We start from the raw sequence: 18,264 nt of genomic DNA, 5'->3' as shown, positions 1-18,264 counted from the left end.
TCCTGCATGGTGATGTATGCAGATTAAGGGCTGTAAATGGGAAGGAGAGTGCCGTTGATGATGTGACAGACAGAATGTGATGGCCTGCTGGTCTTTACAGTGTGACCTCATCACCATGTATTTCAGACTGAGGAGCTGAGAGCAGGCTTGCTGCTGTCTCCCCACTTCATCTGCGGTTCAGTGATTACAGCTTTATACGCATGCAGCCACTTGGTTGTGGAATTATATTTTTAAAAAAGTAATAAAAGCAAGGCTAGTATCGCAATGTATGAGCTACCTTGTAGACTAAAAAAACCTTCATAAATGAACGAGAAACCAGTATTTTAGTATGTTAATATAAAACATCTTGATAAGTGGGGCAACGTTGTAATCTTTAGGATTTTATAGAAATCAAAATCTTATTTAATCATTCTTGTGCAATGGTTGGCGCTTTCCAAGCTTTCCACTATGCAATTGCAGCCAAATTCAGCCACCGCATCTCTGATTATTTTACCGAGGCAGCTGAATTGATTTGTTCTTTAATTGTGTCTATGAAACGCATCATTTGGCGGGCTAAGCTTCGTTTCCCAAAGCACTGATGAGCGGAGGGATACAGCCTGCACTTAATCTTTGCACTGGCTTTGCATTCCATTGGCAGCAGGCTTAGGTGTCTGTCATCACTCATCATCCATGCCTTTGCACTGCAGGCAGTCTTATAAATGCGCTTCTTACAGCACCATGTTGGTGCCCTTCATTTTTGAATCATAAATTCCTTGTGCCTTTTTAAAAAAAAGAAAAACAACGAGAGAACTGTATGCAAGTTGAATGATGATATCTACAAGAGGGAAATCCTTTATTTAAAGTGACCCGTTGTAACAAACGTATGTGATTTGTTTGTTTAAAAGCTCCATAAAGTGCTCCGTTACAATGCTGAAACTCTGTCACACTAAAACAGAGGCCTTTATTCAAGCACAGACCTCTTTTTATTGTCTGTTTTGATTTGAGTCACTGGTGTGGTGGGTTAATGAGGGCCTGTGAGTGCAGTTAAGCGTTGTAATGAGGCCCCTGCCCCACTCTGTCTCACTGGGCCACAATAAGTCTGCCACCCCAACCCTTGGCTTCTCTGCTTCTCCTGCCGAGGGGTCCTGGCGGAAATTGGGGGGCTCTGTGCCCTCTCCACTGAAGTGTCCGTCACTTTGGATTAGGCAGCGAGAGCTCCCGTCAGATGGAGCTGTGAAAAGAACTCAACTCTTGCTCCCCCCCTGTCCACGTTCCCACCTTCCCCCATCACCTTACTGCTCACTCCAGGGACACAGGATTGGAGTTTTGCCGTGCTACGCTACAGGCTGGGGTCACAGGGACTGGAGGCCATAATTGCGTCTGGTTTGTGAGGCTTGGAGGTTACATAAACATCGTGTCACCCCTAATTAACTCAGGCAGTTTTATGCCTCCCCTTACAATGAAAATGAGAGCGTGAGATGGAGAAAACAAAAGCCAGAGTCTATGAATTTTTGTAGATACATGCATGTAAATCCGACCTGCTTTGGACCATCGGCTAGAGCGTTCTGTGAAAGCGACAAAAAAGAAAATTTGAAGCAAGTGGCGTAAAAGTGTGTCTCATTACTTGTACGGATGGCTGCCTCTTCTGCTATGACTTGATGGTGTAAAGGGTGGTGGGGTATGGGGGGGGGGCGTGAGCAAAACTTCTCACTCTCCATACCCAATCAAGCACCCACCACACGCTATTACCTACAGGGCTTATCCTCCCACTCTGTAGGTGGTTGGCGACAGTTCCTCTGTGATAAAGGACATGATTGCCCTGGAAAGTGTGGCGCTTGATTACACAGTGTAATGCCACACAAAAGCAAATTCTGGGCTGAATGCCGTTTGAGCCTGTTTTATAAGCGTATGACTAATTCCCCAAACCTTGTATTGTGTGCAATACGCAGAAGCCTTGAAATGTGCCTCTAAGCCTTTTTTGTAATAATGAGTCACACTTAAGCCATTTACTTTGGCTTCACTGTATTTATATGTTACTTATATGGGACATGAAATATGCACTGGAAATCAGGCAGAGAGTTGCAAAAGAGATGCTTTACAGCAGCGAAAAAGCCATTTCTGGGTAATGCATCTGTAGTTATGCCACAAGACCATCCTCACAAACATTTTGTGGTGCACTATATGTATACATATTCTAAATTAGTTATACTGATAGTTGATACTGGGTGTGGAACAATATTATAAATGAAACCAGAGCACTCAGAGTGCAACTCCCCCTGCAGGACAAGGGCTATACTAAAACTTTTGATATTTCTAGTTTTTATTATTACGATATGACGATGTCAGCCTGTTATGGTGCCATTGTGATGTCATAGGGTGTCATATTGAAAAAATAAAAAGGCTCTCTCCATGCCCTTCCATATGATATATTACTCAATATCGTTTGCTGTGATTTATTTTCAAGCCAGTTCTGACCTTGGGTGTTAACTATGCTTAGCCAACAAAGGTACTTGTGACCACCAAAGCCTGCTAAATTGTTGTAAAGTGTGAAGACAATACGTGGGTAAAATAAAGTTTTTACTGTTTCTTCAAATTTGGTGTCACCTTGACCTAATTTTCACCAAGATTAAATCACCTCGAGCTGTATCTACCATCGCACAAAATTTGAAAATGATATCTTGAAAACTAGGGCTGCTAGAATGTTAACAAATGGACAAACAAACAAGCACAACCGATTACATACTCCCTCCCTTCCTTTCAGGGGGAGAATAAAGAAATTGAGGGTCTAGCTCAGGAGTTAGTGGGTATACAAGTAAAAGTTTCCTTTGGTAAAATACTGTATTGAACTCCAAATATCCCAGGATGCCTCCATTAGTCTGTGTAACAGCAGGGTGTGCATAGAATAAAATAGTGTGTGAATGTGTGGCTTGTACTGCCAACACAAGGCCAAGAAAAAAAGTGAATAGATTTCTTGCTAGCGTATTCAGTGCCTGACTTAGCAACAACTTAGTCGTCTACCTTGTCTTCCAAAAAATATGAAAAACATCTGTATATATCACGTTCACCATTGGCCTGCAATTTCATTTATTAACTGCAGTTTCTTTCAAGTCACTACTCTGTGCAAATATTTTATGGGCAAAGAGTTAGACAGGAAAGGGAAGTCATGTTTATTTATTATTTTTTAAATAAGTAAAATAATCATTTCATTACATTTCATTAGTTAATCTAACCTAGGAAGGAAAAAAAGAGGCAAACAGACGTAAACTAGACAAATGCCCCAAAATAGTTCAGCTCTTTTAAAGAGATTGCTCTTCTGCGCAGTGAACATGATGCGGTGAGGATAGATTTTATATTTGTCCATCTTATGTTTGGTAAGAAGATTTACAACAAGTGTGTCATTACCTCCTCTAAGCAGTGAATTACTGAACACGTGCATTGTGAAAAAAAGAGGTTATATCCAGCAAATCCAGTTTTTGTCAGTATACTCATGACTGTGCATGACTGTCCAGAGAGAATTTCTCACTCTGCACCAACTTGCAGTTTTGTTTTACATCTCACTGTATTCTTGGGGAGCTTTTCATTTGTCTGACTCAATCTTTAACTTAGTAGATTTCAGTCAAATGAAAGTAGCAGTAAGGTGAAGCAAAAAGATGTAGCAATAAGGCAAATTACATTGTTTTGTAGTAGCCACACAGACAAATAGCAGCGTTATCAGTATATTTTAGATGTTTTCATTTCCTAGGTTTTGTGATTTTTGCCTCATTTTTTTAAATAAACCACCATTGCCAAGCCAGAGTGACCAGGCGGCCCTTTAAATTGGTTCTGCTTGAGACTGGTTGAAGTTGGGATTATGTCAGTAGGGATTTTATGAGAAATCCATCCAGTTATTGTATGCAGACAAGACATGAATAAATAATAGCTAAGAACAGAACTGACATTTATGTTATAGCTTACTCTAGATATGCTGTATCATCAATTTCAGTGCATAGAATAGAGATCATCTCTTACCTCAGTGAGTACTTATCGGTATTCTGCAGACAGATGAATGAGATCTCCATATCCTCAGTGTGTTTGCCATATTGCATTCTGGTTGAGTATATTAGATTTCAGAGGACATATTTGTTTAGGCGTTTCATTAACTCAAGGTGAGCTGCTGCTAATGCTATTGAAAAGCAGAGGAACTGAATTGGTTTCTTATCAGGTGAACTGGCTGATTGTGCGAGGGAACCCGGGTGGGGTGGCGGTGGGGGCAGCGTGTAATCGGGTGCAGCCTTTTCATATGGTCTAGAGAAGATTTATGACTTAATTATGGTCCAAATTGCCCAGGTCCACTGTAACCAGGCTACCAAGTCCTTTGCTGCTCCATTGGGCCATGGTGTGAAAAGCACTGGTACAGAGCCAGCTGGGACCGCCAGAATGTGTCAGTACACCAAAAAGCCAATGTGGCTACTACGTTGTTAACTTGAGGGCACTGAAACCCGTTACAAAAGATATATTATTTTTGGGCCACGGCCACTGATTGACTGCCTTTGTTTAGTACAGTGGCATTTTTATCGATCAGACTTGAAACGTAACATTTTAAAAAAGTGTTTCTGTTTGAAAAGCCTTATGTGTGCTTCATTCACTATATAGTATCTTAAAAAGTTATAATACATCCTCATGCATATGCAGTTCACATCACTAACAGACCAAGGTAAGAAAAAAAATCAAACAAACTTGAGATAAAATATTTAGAAATTTTCTCAGTGGAGCAGCAGCTCAGTATCAGCAAAATGCCAGAGATGCAAGCTGAAAAATAGAAAATAAACTGAGAGTCAGACAGGGACCACCGGTATACATGCCACGCAGTGTGACAGTGACAGAAGGTGTTGAGAACGGCACATATGGTGGGTGCCAGTGTAGGTCAGCCAGGCAGACAGACAGGAGGCCTCAGCATGCACCTGGACCTCAGTACTGACAGAGCCTTGAGAGAAGGCTGTTCTGGTAGTAAGCCAGCAACCCATACATAAACCACATTCATGTGCTTGTTGATACTGAGCCAAAAGGAGGAACTTGGGGTTCAGTGTATTGCCCAAGGACACTTCAGCATGTTGAGAAGCCACGGATCGAACTGCCAACCCTGCGATTATTGGAAACCCACTCTACCTGAGCCACAGCTACAGGCTTTAAATAAGCAATAAGAATTTAATTATGACTCCCCAGAAGAGAATTAGCACATGGATTCTCTAAATTAGTTAACTAATTGATTTTATTCATAAATCTTTCAGTAGTCATTTGAATTTTTTTTTTTCAGGGTAGATTTTATGGATCTTTTCCCTCTCATTTCCATTTATACAGGAAAGCAGAACAGAAAAAACACCTCAGCTGTATATGCATCTTGGTGAAAAGGCCATGATCTTTTGGTCTGTGGGCTGTCAAACTGAGCGTAACGTGAATACATTATTCATTAACATTGAGTGTATTAGCTATACACTGAGGTGCATAAATGACTGAGCGTGCAATCATTTATTTACTTTTTACATTCAAGAGCATGAAGCTCTGATAATTAAAAAAGATAATAAATAAAGGTCATGAAGCAAAAAGGGGTGACAACGTAATCAGCTCGCTGTTTTCTAAGTGATTTTCTATAAACTTTATGGAGTTAACTTCGTCAATTAAGCAAATGGATTTATGATAAACTCGGTGCCACTCCCCGCTTTTGTCTCTTTTGACTTTCTCCCTGATCCTCTCTTTTTGTGTCCCCGCTCAACCTTTCTGTTTACAAAACACACTCAAATTCCTGCAGTCATGTACACCAAGTATTCCTTTGAAGGCGGCTGGAAAACAAAGTTGTCACTGTCTGAGCAACTGTCTTCCCGTCTGGAATTTCTGGTGTGATCGTGACACGCCACCTTCCCCCCGCTCCTGCTCGCACGTCATGAATACCTCTCATTTTTTAATGTAGCCTTGATTCGCTCGCACGGATCATACTGAACACACAAGCTGCAGACTCTCATCCACTTGAACGTATTAACTGTAAATTGGGGTCAGGAACTTTATAATGTGAGATGATCTTTTGGAAACTGTGCTATTGTGCGCCACTCATTATAACAACTTCATACTATGCAGATAAGAATGACTTCAATGTAAAGACAGAAGTCATTGCTGCTCATTGACACAGAAATGAAGCAGGTGTAGTAAATGCAATTTACACATCTTCTTTATTTTAGATAATCATTACTTCTGAGCTACTGAGTGGGAGTGACAGGAACTGACAGAACTTGTGTAAATCCTCGTACATATTCAGATTTGTTAAATGAGAGTGATAGTAAATCAGGACACTGCTTAAATCGCTGTCAAATAAATTATCTTTAAACAGATCTCCATTTGAAGGATGTCACACCATACTGGATTTCATATCTTCACGTTGTTACACTATCCACTCTTTTAAACACATTTTTATCCCAGTGCATTACGTTTTTGCTCTTCTCTTAGATGTTACTTGGGTTTCAGATATGCACACAAGGTGTCCCACGGTGTAGATAATTCAGTACACTGAAAGCAGAAAGATATTAAATAAAGTTTGTATTTGGAGATCAGATAGGTGCTGGTGGATTAAGTCCTAAACATGTCAGGAGACTGCACAATACACACTATTTCATATTTACTTGCATTTTTACTTGCTGGCTAGGTTTAGGCACCAAAAACTCACAGTTAGGTTTAAGTTCAAATATGCCTCTCATTAACCATGCCCTGCTTTAAATGTGATGCCAGGGGATCAGATTTAAATCACTCTTTCCACAGCCTGGTTCATCAAGTCCCTGATGCCAAAACACACCTTGTGCGTATCTCTGATGCCAGCATTTTTAACTACAGCAGTGTATGGTGCCCAGGGAATGAGAACAGCCTGGTCATTCCAACCCTGTAAAACACTGACATGCTTCTGGAGTTTTTCTCCTTGTAGATGGCAGTTTAGAACTTGTTTAAATACATTTAAATTAGAGTGCTGATTAAATGGAGTTCCTTCAGTTCCTCTCAGAGCTGTGTGTGTCAAGAACTTAATTCCACACCTGTGGAATTATATTTGTCAAAAGTGGTGTGCAAGGAAAAACAAAATCAAGAACAAATCATTTCATTTCACAAGTGTGGATATTCATTATCACAAACAGTTAAATTACTTTGTAATTTCCTGTACATAAATTCAGCAACTCGTATGGACTGAATTCAGAGAGAACTCATCATTCACATGAGTGCGCCTGCTTGGCAAACTCTGCAGCGGATTCACACTCTCGCAGGCAGCTCTGATCACGAAGCTGAATTCTACTCACGCAGATCAATCTGACTTTTGAGAGTCGGGAGGGTGGAGCACTGAGGAAGAAGGAAACTAATGTGATTCGTCACTTTCGAAGCAGTGACACCATAACCTCTGTGCCTGGTGCGATCAATTTACCATTTGAAAGTGAGATTCACTGGGTAGCAACATGGGCACTGTTTCATATTGTACTTCTTCACAACCTACAAAATAAAGTTGGTGAATTAAGTCTAAGGATCTTGGAAAGAAAAGCATCTGGACTTCTTTACGGACTTCTGGACTTCTTTCCAAGCTCCTTGACTGAGAACATTCACAGACATTTTGGTAGGAATTAACTATCAGCTGTTTTTTTTTTTTTTTTTTTTTTTTTTTTTGTGTGTGTGTGTGTGTAGCCAAGGAAGTGCTGACAATTATGACCAGATCACTTTAATACTGAAGAAATCTTTAAAAGAGACTGAAACCACTGCACTCCTATAGTCTGTCATGACAAGAGTGCACAAATATAGCATAACGCAGTTATTATGGCTTAACATGTTAACCTAAACCTGATAGACCTGTTTAATGAGACTCTGGATATCCACAAGATATCCGGAGCCAACTTTTTATTGTAATATCTGTACAAATTTTCCTAAATTTTGGCCTCTGACACGTCCTCCATATAATAATAATAATAATAATAATAATTATGATAATAATGATAAATAAAATAAGACACTGAAACTAATAAAAACAAAACTAAAACTAAACTTTTCCAAACAATACAAACTAAACCGAAACAGGAAAATCTAACTAACTGAAACTAAACTGAGTTAAAAACAAAAAGGCAGTATGAAATAAAAGTATGATAACTCTGTTCTACGTGTACGGGTTGTTGAATTTACAAGCGAGGAATTGAATTCTGAGAGAGGCAATGAATACCTGCGTCTATGAAATGAAGTTATTTTCTCACGCTCATGTTTTATCTCGCGTGCTGCTTTTGACACAAATGTAATTCCACGCATATCCTTGTGCCAGACAGCTCAGACTTTGTTTGTAATGCCCAAGTCTGCCCACAGAAGCAAACAACACACATATTGTATTCTTTAGTCCATCTGAAGTGTTTAACAGTTGAAATGGGTGGGTGAGAATGTACAAAGTTTGTTGTATTAAAAGAAAACTTTTAAGAATTTTAAGAATCCGTGAGATTTGGCAGCAGCTTTGACAGTTTCTCTTGTGTTTATATACAACACATGAAACCGTCTGGTATAAGATTGCCCTTGGTTTATTTTCGCAGTCTATCAACTTTTGTAGTGACAGTCATTCACTACCATGCATGTCCTTGTTAGATCCACCAACATGCAGTCACTAAAGAGATGTACTGGTTTTGATTATAAAATGTATAAATATCCCTCCCTCCCTCTGTCCACATATACTAACCTGGCTTGCATTTCTTCTGCCTGCAGATTTTATATATTGGATTAGAATTAAACGCTAACCTCTGCAAGCATCTGAAAACTGGTCAAACCTCTGAATCGCCTATTTTAGAATTAGCTTATAGATGTGTGAGTGCGTTAAAGTCCGCAAATCTTTTCCAGTGCAGATGGTTTAAAGCTTGATGAACTGAAATCTCACTTTTGTAGCTTAACTGCGCTGGAAAATCTTTATAGATATAGAAGCCGCAATCCTTTTCAGCTGGGGAAACAGGGCAGGCTGCCAGCATGCTAAAAGTACATGCAAATATGGGCTTCTCTCTTTAAGACATCTCAACGTGCTGCTAATAAATGGACGGCAGTCGAGAGACTGGAGCAGTGGCAGCCTGTTTAGGAGAGAGCCTGGTAGAAGACCAGCTGCTTTGAGCCCTTTGGGAGAGATTGCTCTGCAGGGAAACTGATTTTTTACAATGAAAGGAAAAAGGGATTTACAAGCCCTGACCTGTTCTTGCTACCTCCCCCATCTTCCCCAAATCATAGCATGGTTCTCTGCAGCAGAACATCTAATCAAATCAGAGCCACATGGTTGCAGACACAGAGTGATGCAAGAAAGATGCAGATAAAAAGCCTCAAACATATACTTTCTCAGAAACATGATTCATGTGCCAGCGAATGTTTTTCACCTTTTGGCTGTGCTGCGTTGACTGATATAGAACAGAGTGAAAAGTATTAAACCATCAGGTGGTGTCATCTGTTAGCTGCAGGAAGTAAAATCATTATTTTGATTACTGTGATTTTTTTTCCCACCACTGCTCAGCCAAACATAACGCTATGTAACTCAGTCTAAAGGAGCTTTTTCAGTTCTTATAACCCTGAAGGAGGCCCCTGTCTGCGCTGAAATCGACCATCAAATATCTTAAAAGCCCCTTTTCTGTATTTCTTTAGTTCTAATTCAGGTTAGCTGCTCTCCAGCGCAAGTAATGTAAGAATGTTTTTCCAGCACAGATAATGGGCACTTTAATAAATTTCATGTAATTATCAGCTGTGTAAGAAGGAGACTGCTTTTTAAAATAGAGCAGAACATAAAGAGATGGCCTGACAGTGAAGTTCAGACTTTATTAAGCTTATACCCTTTCCCCTAACACTTGCTAACTTGGGCCTTCACACACAGCAAAGGGATATAGACAGAAAGTTAAGATGCTGAAACAAGATTACAAAAAAGTAAAAGAAAAAAACTAAGCTGCATCTACACAGTTGCTTTTTCCTCTTGCCTCAGGTAACATAATGGCCTTATAATGGGTGAGTAGTTTCTTGGGCTGGTCATAGTAGCTGGGCTTATCAACTTTTCTAGTTGAACCCCTGCCTTTCCATTTTCATCATGAAACACATGACATGTGTAGAGCACAGCTCAAATCGCAACATCTATCTTGTTGGTTTTCCAGCTGTTCTATGCTGTGCTATTAAGTCAGGTTAGCATTCCTACTGCGAGAAGGAAAAAAAGCCCTTGAAGGTATGTAGCTACTGAGGGAGCTCTCCAGTGGGCATGTACTCTCTTTTTCACCAAAGCAGTACTAGGTCCTAATCTCACACCGGTTCCATGGGAAAGCCACACTTATCTATGTGTGTTAGCAGAAGCATGCCCCATTAAATTGCCTTGGATTTAAATGAGTGAAAATATCCCCCTAAACCCTGTCTATAATTGATTAGGGAAGTCGCTGTTATGTTAGAACATAACAGCGAAAGATCTATTAGTGATGTTAAGCAAAACAGAGCCTTTGTATTCTCTGCTTGTGAGCAAAGGCCAGAGTGTCATGCTAGAATAGACTCCAAAAGCACTGTCTTCCATATCAGATCCCAGGCTGGGTTAATAATGTGGGGTCTGAAACCTAATTCTCCTATAACAGCTGGGGCCTCCCATCTTCTCACAATTAAGCAATGCGATTGCACTCCTCCCCAGGCCCCAGCGTATTCATTATTTGATTTGATTATTAGTCTGATTATCTCTGAGCTATTTATAAGTTTAGTTATACTGGAGTTCAGGAAGTTAAATGCAGTCACACAAAATAAATAATAATCATACGAGGGCACAGAAACAGAAGAAGCATGCTTGTGACAAAGATATTGTATCGGCTGTGATTATCACTAACAGTCCTTGTCCTGGTGCCCTCACTATTCTGTAACGTATGGGAAAATAATAAAATACTCCAGTTAGGTCCCAGCATTTATCTTTTAGGTTCAGCAATCTAATCAAATTATATGAATGTGCAATCTCTGTCTTTGCCATTATAGCTGCTTCATTAGTTTTAAGAACATGAACAGAGGATTCATTGAGAAAACGAAAGCATCCATTGCAAGCGCAGCTCACTCACTATGAAGACATTGATCTTACTTGACAGAAAATTGGCTTACTTCGTTTAAATGGTAGGGAAGATTTTCACATCTTTGTTTTTAATTCCTAATTATCTTTAATGGAGCAGGATCCACATGATTTAAAAATAATTACTGTAACAACAAAGAAAATTGTTTGAAACAGCTACAATATGTATTTAGTGGCATAACTCAGTGACTAATGTTGACACAATGGAAACCAAGTATTTATTCAACCCTTCAAATTATAGATGGACTTGTGGAAAAGAATTCTCGGTACACTTTAAGATTTGGAATATAATGGAGACTTGTAGATTTGGAGTACATCAATGGGATGTCTGAAAATGGTTTTCATATGTGAATCAGTGCTGTAGCTCTTAATGCAATGAAAGGCTGACTTGGCATACTTCTACATTCTGCAGTCAATTGGTGGAACGTCAGCTTAGCTTGAAATGTGTGTACTGAACTGACTTGAAAAGTTCAGCACAGCTGGATTTATATTCATAAATGCATTCTTATTTTCCCTGCAAGCGTGATGTTTCAACACTTGGTATTCTTACTTAGTATTCACCTCAGTCATGTCATCATTTAATCTTAATCTGTTTGTTTTTAGTTGCACCGCCCCTTATTGGTTTCTTGAGCCCAGACATGGCGACTGCCACTCTGTCTGGAAGTTGTCCTTTAACAGAAGAAAACCACAGTGTTCCCCTCCAACAGCTTTCGATGTTGGCATGTGTCCATCCTCTGAACATGAATACATGAGCTGCCTTTGTTTCTGTGGCCCTGTATCAGGTTACTAAGCAAGGCTGCACTGTGTGTTTAATAGAAATGTTATGCAGGAAAGGCCATGTGGCAGTCTTGAATATATGCTATGTACATCCGTAATGTGATACTCGTGAGTCCTCCTTAGAGTCACAGTTTGCCTTATTAGGCCGTCGTCTTGTGACTGCAACCAAACTAGCAAAAGAACTTGGAGATGGAAGAGATTCCTATGACTGGTGTCCTGGCTGGATACTGTATACATCACTGTACCTCTGGCTCAAGGATAGGGGCATGATGTACTTGCAGAGTCACAGGCCGTCATGGTTTAAGTGCTTTGCTGAGATGAAATACAGAACCTCAATTTATTATCTTCTGGCAGTAATACATGAGAACATACTCATTGCCTTTAATATCACTGTTTATATGAGACATCATAATTTGTTGCATCAGAAGGATGCTTCTGTTTTGGTCAGAGGGCATTAACAGCTTGGCTGATTGGTTAATTATAATGAGTAAGATTAAAAATGGGACTTTTTAGTCATTGGCTCATTCAGTCAATATGTTTACTTATATATGATATTTTATCCCCTGCCTTAGGACAGTAGTTAGAAAGATGTGCCTTCCTGTTACTCACTTGTAAGTGTTTCACAACAAGAATGAAAGTTTTATTGAATATGAAAAAGCCACACACACACACACACACACACAGCCTTAGAGTCTTAGATTATAGAGGCGTGGCAGTTGTAGTTTTCCAGTCAGTGGATTTTCCATAGAGAACGCGTGCCGGTGGAGAGACTTTTGACTTTATTGCTGGGACTCTGGGGAGCCACTTTGTTGCTGGTTGAGGGCTGTGTGTGTGAGCAGCACGGGTCTGTAGGGGATGAGCATGGGGCTTGGTGTCCATAAATCTTGCCCAGCACCCCTCCTTCTCTGACACCCTAACCCACCCTACCCTTTCACACACACTCAGAGGAGCAGACATTAAGGCCTGGAGGCCTTGCCAGACTTCCCATACATTCCCTTTAGCTTCTCTTAGCTTAACACTGACCTGCAGCACCCTGAACTAATCATAATGGATGTTAGATGACTTGAGGTGTTCACGCCCCCCCCCCCCCCCCCCCCCCGACCTGACAGAATTTTAGGTCACTGAGCTGTGTAAGACCAGAGTAGACCACCCATGATGTAAGATGTTTAAATTACTTTGTGACTCAGTTTGCTCGAAAACACATGTATGATTAAAATCAGGCAATGGAGTAAAAAATAATTTCACTTGTTTTGCTACATAAAAGAAAAAAGAACTTCACTAATGTCACAACCTTGAAAAATATTTTCTCTCTATGCCCAATAAGTTTTAAACTCACAAAAACAAAACAAATGTTTCAAAAAAATTCAAAAAACAAGCTTTGTTTTTTAAAGAATGTCTTTATGACACAGAGAATACTATTCAAGATAGACCTGACAAATGTGTGATCAAATATTAAAACTCCTAACTATATACTATTACCAGAGGGATTTACCTTTTAGGCCATTTACTTGTTGTTGTTAGGCAAACAGATCAAAAGTTTTGAATATTTAACTAGAAAATGGATACTTAACGTTCCAGCCAAACAATTGTGCAGCATTCTTTAAAATCAGCTTGACTTAATCTTATTACTAAGCCAGTCCATCACAGTCAACAGTCAGCCTTATTTATTTTTTATAAATGGTGGAATTGCAAAAAATGTTGGCAGAGAAAACACCATTTTAAAAAAAAAAAAATCTTAATAAAACAGGAATGCGGGAGGACAAAAACAGCTTGGTAAGAATTTTGTGTAGACTCTTTGTGGCTCGTGTTATTTGCTCAATTTGTTTAGTTTATTTGGCTTCAAAATGTGCTTTATTCATGTAATATATGATGGTCTGGTGATTTTAAAATGATTTATTTGTAGAAGGTAGTCTGTTATCAACAGTAAAACAAGCGGGAATTAATCCCATGAAAGTCACGGTTGATACTGGGAAGTCCCGTGACGCTGTTTATGTGATTTAGCTAGTGTTGTCACTTGCCAACTTGAAATGCTTCCTAGCCATGAAACTCTCCAACAGGAGACTCCACTTTATTACATTAGATTTTATAGCCTTACACCTTTGCAGAACCCAGTGTTTGGCTGTGACTTTAAAGATCCTGTAAAACTCTCCTGAGCATGACTGTGAAGTTGGTGGTGATTGATTTGCTTTTTACTTAATATGCTGTTGTTGTTATCTTTTTACAGCTCCATCGACTGTATCTATAATGCACCAGGTGAGCCGTACTGTTGACAGCATCACCCTCTCCTGGTCCCAGCCCGACCAGCCTAATGGAGTCATCCTAGACTATGAACTGCGGTATTATGAGAAGGTACAGCTCATGCACATTCATTTGAACACACACTCTTTACTCGTACTCATAAAAATGAATTCAATTTCTTTTTTTCCCATTTTAGAATAAATAAATACAGTCACAGGATGCTTGGTTTGATATAAAAAATTCTAATCAGCCAAACACATGGCAGCAACACAGAACATTTAGGCGGAAGTTTAAACCAAACATCAGAATAGGGAAGAAAGTGAATTTAAGTGGCTCTGGATGTGGTGTGGTTGTTGATGCCAGACGGGCTGGTCTGAATTTTTCAGAAACTGCTGATGTACTGGAACTTTCCCACATAACCATCTCTAGGGTTTACAGAGAATGGTCAGAAAAAGAAAGTATCCAGCTCGCTGCAGTTCTCTGGGTTATACTGATGACCGAAGAGAATATCCAAACCTCTTTAAGCTATTGGGAAGGCAGTATCATCTCATTACAGCCAAGGTATGCAGAAGAGCATCTCTGAACGCAAATGTTGAACCTTGAACCATGGGCTATAGCAGAGGAAGACCACACAGGGTGGCACTCCTGTCAGCTAAGAACAGAAAACTGAGGCTACAATTTGCACAAACTCACCAAAACAGGACAATAAAAGATCTGAGAAATGTTGCCTGGTTTGATCAGTCTGAATTTCTGCCAGAATTTGGCATAAATAACATGAAAGCATGGGCCCATCCTGCCTGACATCAAAGGTTTAGGCTGCTGGTGGAGGTGTAATAATATGGGCACATTTCTGTTGCACACTTTAGAACTAACTGAGCGTAGTGTAAATGGCACAGCATGAGTCCAACTAGGTACTAGTAAGGTATATCTAATGGAGTGGCCAGTTAGTGTCATTTGTTAAGCTTTTTTTTGTTTGTTTGTTAATTTAAATTCAGAATGTCTGCCCACAGTAGATCATATAAAGCTTGTAGAAAGAGCTTGTCAAACCCTCTTTCATTTATAGAGAATGAGCAGACGTCACTGGGAAAGGAAGCCATGCTCAGGCCTGCAGTAACAGCCACTGGGGACTGATGCAGACTTGTGGTTAAAACAATGGTACACTGACTGCTGTAAAAATAGTTTTTAAGGGGCAGGCTCCACCAAATAGGCATACTTTCTCACAACAACGCTTGAAGTGAGAAACGTGCATTGATTTGAGCAGAACGTTCACTTAAATACATATAGCCATTTACAGACATAGCACACACACGTATTTGCACACACATAAGCAGCATTTGTCAAGCTTTTGTCTACATGCTGAGCCATTCCACTTTTGAGTATAATTCCTTTTTCTGACACTGCTGGAGAGAGCTGTCAAAACAATCATCTTGACCCCTGCTGTGACTCAGAAGTGTGCGCTGAGCACTGCATTGAAGGGAGCAGTTAAAAGAGTCTCTGCTCTCAAACCTGTCAGCTTTCGGGAGAGGAAGAGCGTGGTGGTGAAATACAACTCTGATCATCACAACGTATGGCTCAAAGAAGCCGACTGACCTAGAACTGCCACCAACTCTACCTTCTTAACTGCGGCTGTTGGAGCACTTTCAGTCATGCTTCTTTATTAAGCACTGCATTATTTTTGTGGTAGCAAATGATTCATATTAGTTCTCTTGAGGTTACCTTGAATTTAAAAGAAATGTAGAGAAGTCAGGAAATTTATCAGTGTTTTTTTTCCTCTGCACTGTTCCAGCTCCAAACATAGCAGGTACAATGTGATTAATATACACACAGTTTAAAACAACACAGCGTGATGAATGAAGATAAGAAAAATATACATATCTATATATATATTAAATTCCTTATAAGTGCTAGATGCTGCGCTTGTCGATACTATTGAATTATTTGTCTCTTCTGGGTTCTACTTTAAGAAGTAGTTCATAATTCTTATAAGACTGTTATTACTAATGTTCCCAAATGTAACATTTTGTTTTCTTTAACATGCTTTTTTCTTGCAGGACCAATCAGAATATAACTCTACCACTATCAGAAGCCAGACCAACACTGCAGTCATCCGCAGCCTCAAGCCAGGAAGCATCTACGTGTTCCAGGTCCGGGCCCGCACCGTAGCTGGGTTTGGACGTTACAGTGGCAAACTGTACTTCCAGACCATGACTGAGGGTGAGAATTCAGCCAATGTTCACCAGAGCACGCAGGGCTGTTATCACCTTTCATGCGTGGCCTGCCGACACACCATGTTGTATAGTATGAATTCAGACAGCTGCTGGAATGCGAAGGAAGCATGTTGTGGTGTAAACAATCCCAATACCCGAAACCATATAAGACAGGCCTTGAAGTCATATTCTTATTTCCATTGTCCTTTTTTCAGCAAGAGCAATCTTAAATATTTTATTCGTATAATAATTACTATCCTCCTTTTCAGCGCTGCAGATTTCTTTCCTTTGTGTTGTTAAACAGATTTCTTTATGAAAAGAAAAAATGTAGCTTTTTTGTTTTTAAGCTTTCAAGTCAAACACAAGGTACTGCGATACCTTATCTTTGTACTGCAATATAACTAAAGACGAAGAACATTTAGAAGACATCAGTGGAATTGTTTAATTTTAGAACCAAGCCTGGGTTTTCCCCCTCTGAACATCATATTTCCTGTGCCTGCGGTGCCGTCTTCAGCCTTTAATACAAATATCCTTGATGCCGTGCTAATGCTACAGGTATCAAACTGTCTCGTACCTGTAAATATTGTGTAAACATAGACTCTAACGTGTGTGTGTGTGTGTGTGTGTGTGTGTGTGTGTGTGTGTGTGTGTGTGTGTGTGTGTGTGTGTGTGTGTGTTTGAAAGAAGACTAAAGGAAAAATGACTAGCAAATGAAAAGTTAAACAGAAAAAACAGAAACTACTGTGCTTGTAACTATATTTTTGAAACTGGGGTTTCAAAAGAAAAGCACAGATGCTTTAATTAATTATTAAACTGTATTCACATCAAAGTTTAAAAAACAAATACAATTGTACAGAGAAATTATTACATCAGCGAATTCTCAGCAGAGTTCCAGCAACCTACATCAGCACACTATCAATCACTTGCACTAACTTTATTCTTGATGAATGATTGAAGACTCCAAAGAGTTTATTATATGTTATTAATGATTTAGGCAACACTTCTAGCCCCACACAACTTTGTAAATAATAAAAATAAATAATACAAACATGACGTAGTTGTAAATAACATCTTGGTGGTGAATATTGTTCATTAATAAATGTGGTTTTTTTTCTACTACCACCTACATTACATCGTATTATGAACTATTAACTATTACTAAAAAGCAGTGGGAAACTCACACACCCATTTGTCTGGAAGATTGCAAAGTTGTTTATCATTCGTGGTACTCAAGAAAAGAATCTGGCGCCGTGGCTGTGTGCACATTCAGTAGCTGGTTTCCCATTTTTGGCTGCCTGATCAGTCTGGGTCTCACCCAAACATGCTCTCTCTCACTTCACACACTTTCTGCCAGATGATTTGTCCATATCTGTGGCATCTGAACACATTCACTGTGCTTTGGAAAATGGTGCATGCAACCAGTCAAGATGCCAAAATGCTCATCGGTTCACCGAGCCGTATGTTTGTCTGTCACCCATTGCTCCCTCCATATGCAGTGGCTCAGACGCTTGCCCATATGTTTCAGCTTGTGACTCTGCGTGCGTGGGTGTGTGTATTTTTACATGACACATGTTTATCTGTGTTTATCTATATATCTTTTTTCTTTCTACAGCGGAATACAACACCAGCATTCAGGAGAAGCTGCCTCTCATCATTGGCTCAGCAGCTGCTGGGTTGGTGTTCCTCATCGCGGTGGTTGTCATCATCATCGTCTGTAATCGGTGAGTCAGTTCTGACACAGAGTTTATTAAACTGCTCGCTGATATAATGTCTGAACAGGCCTGCAACATGAGCACTTTTTATTTGTTGAGTTTTTATTAGTAAGCTTATTCGGGGTCATGGCTTCATAAATGTGATTTTGCAGCGATGAAAACAATTTGATTAACATATATTAATTCTTAATAAGTTTCAGTCTCGCAGCAGCAAAAATAATAAAATGTGCTTTAATAATAAAAGTCTGGATCTCTGAAATTAGAGCTCTTTGGA

At 39.7% G+C, this 18,264-nt stretch overlaps 1 protein-coding gene across 5 annotated transcripts in view; it reads left to right on the top strand.

Annotated features, from left to right (window-relative positions):
- The window catches only part of ephb2b (eph receptor B2b), a 125,323-nt gene that overhangs the window by 90,596 nt on the left and 16,463 nt on the right, over positions 1-18,264 (top strand). For all 5 annotated transcript variants that reach the window (XM_085274839.1, XM_085274838.1, XM_085274836.1 and 2 more), the window contains 3 exons: positions 14,058-14,182; positions 16,123-16,285; positions 17,891-17,999. In XM_085274839.1, coding sequence (XP_085130965.1) covers positions 14,058-14,182; positions 16,123-16,285; positions 17,891-17,999 — 397 coding nt within the window. The remainder of the gene's footprint in view (positions 1-14,057; positions 14,183-16,122; positions 16,286-17,890; positions 18,000-18,264) is intronic.

This window comes from Mchenga conophoros, linkage group LG5 (assembly GCF_057382185.1).
Source record: "Mchenga conophoros isolate Kocher_MC1m ecotype Shallow Benthic linkage group LG5, M_conophoros_male_GT1.1, whole genome shotgun sequence".
NCBI lineage: Eukaryota > Metazoa > Chordata > Actinopteri > Cichliformes > Cichlidae > Mchenga > Mchenga conophoros.
Note: the sequence above shows the minus strand (reverse complement) of the source record. Positions and strands in the feature narration are given on the sequence as shown.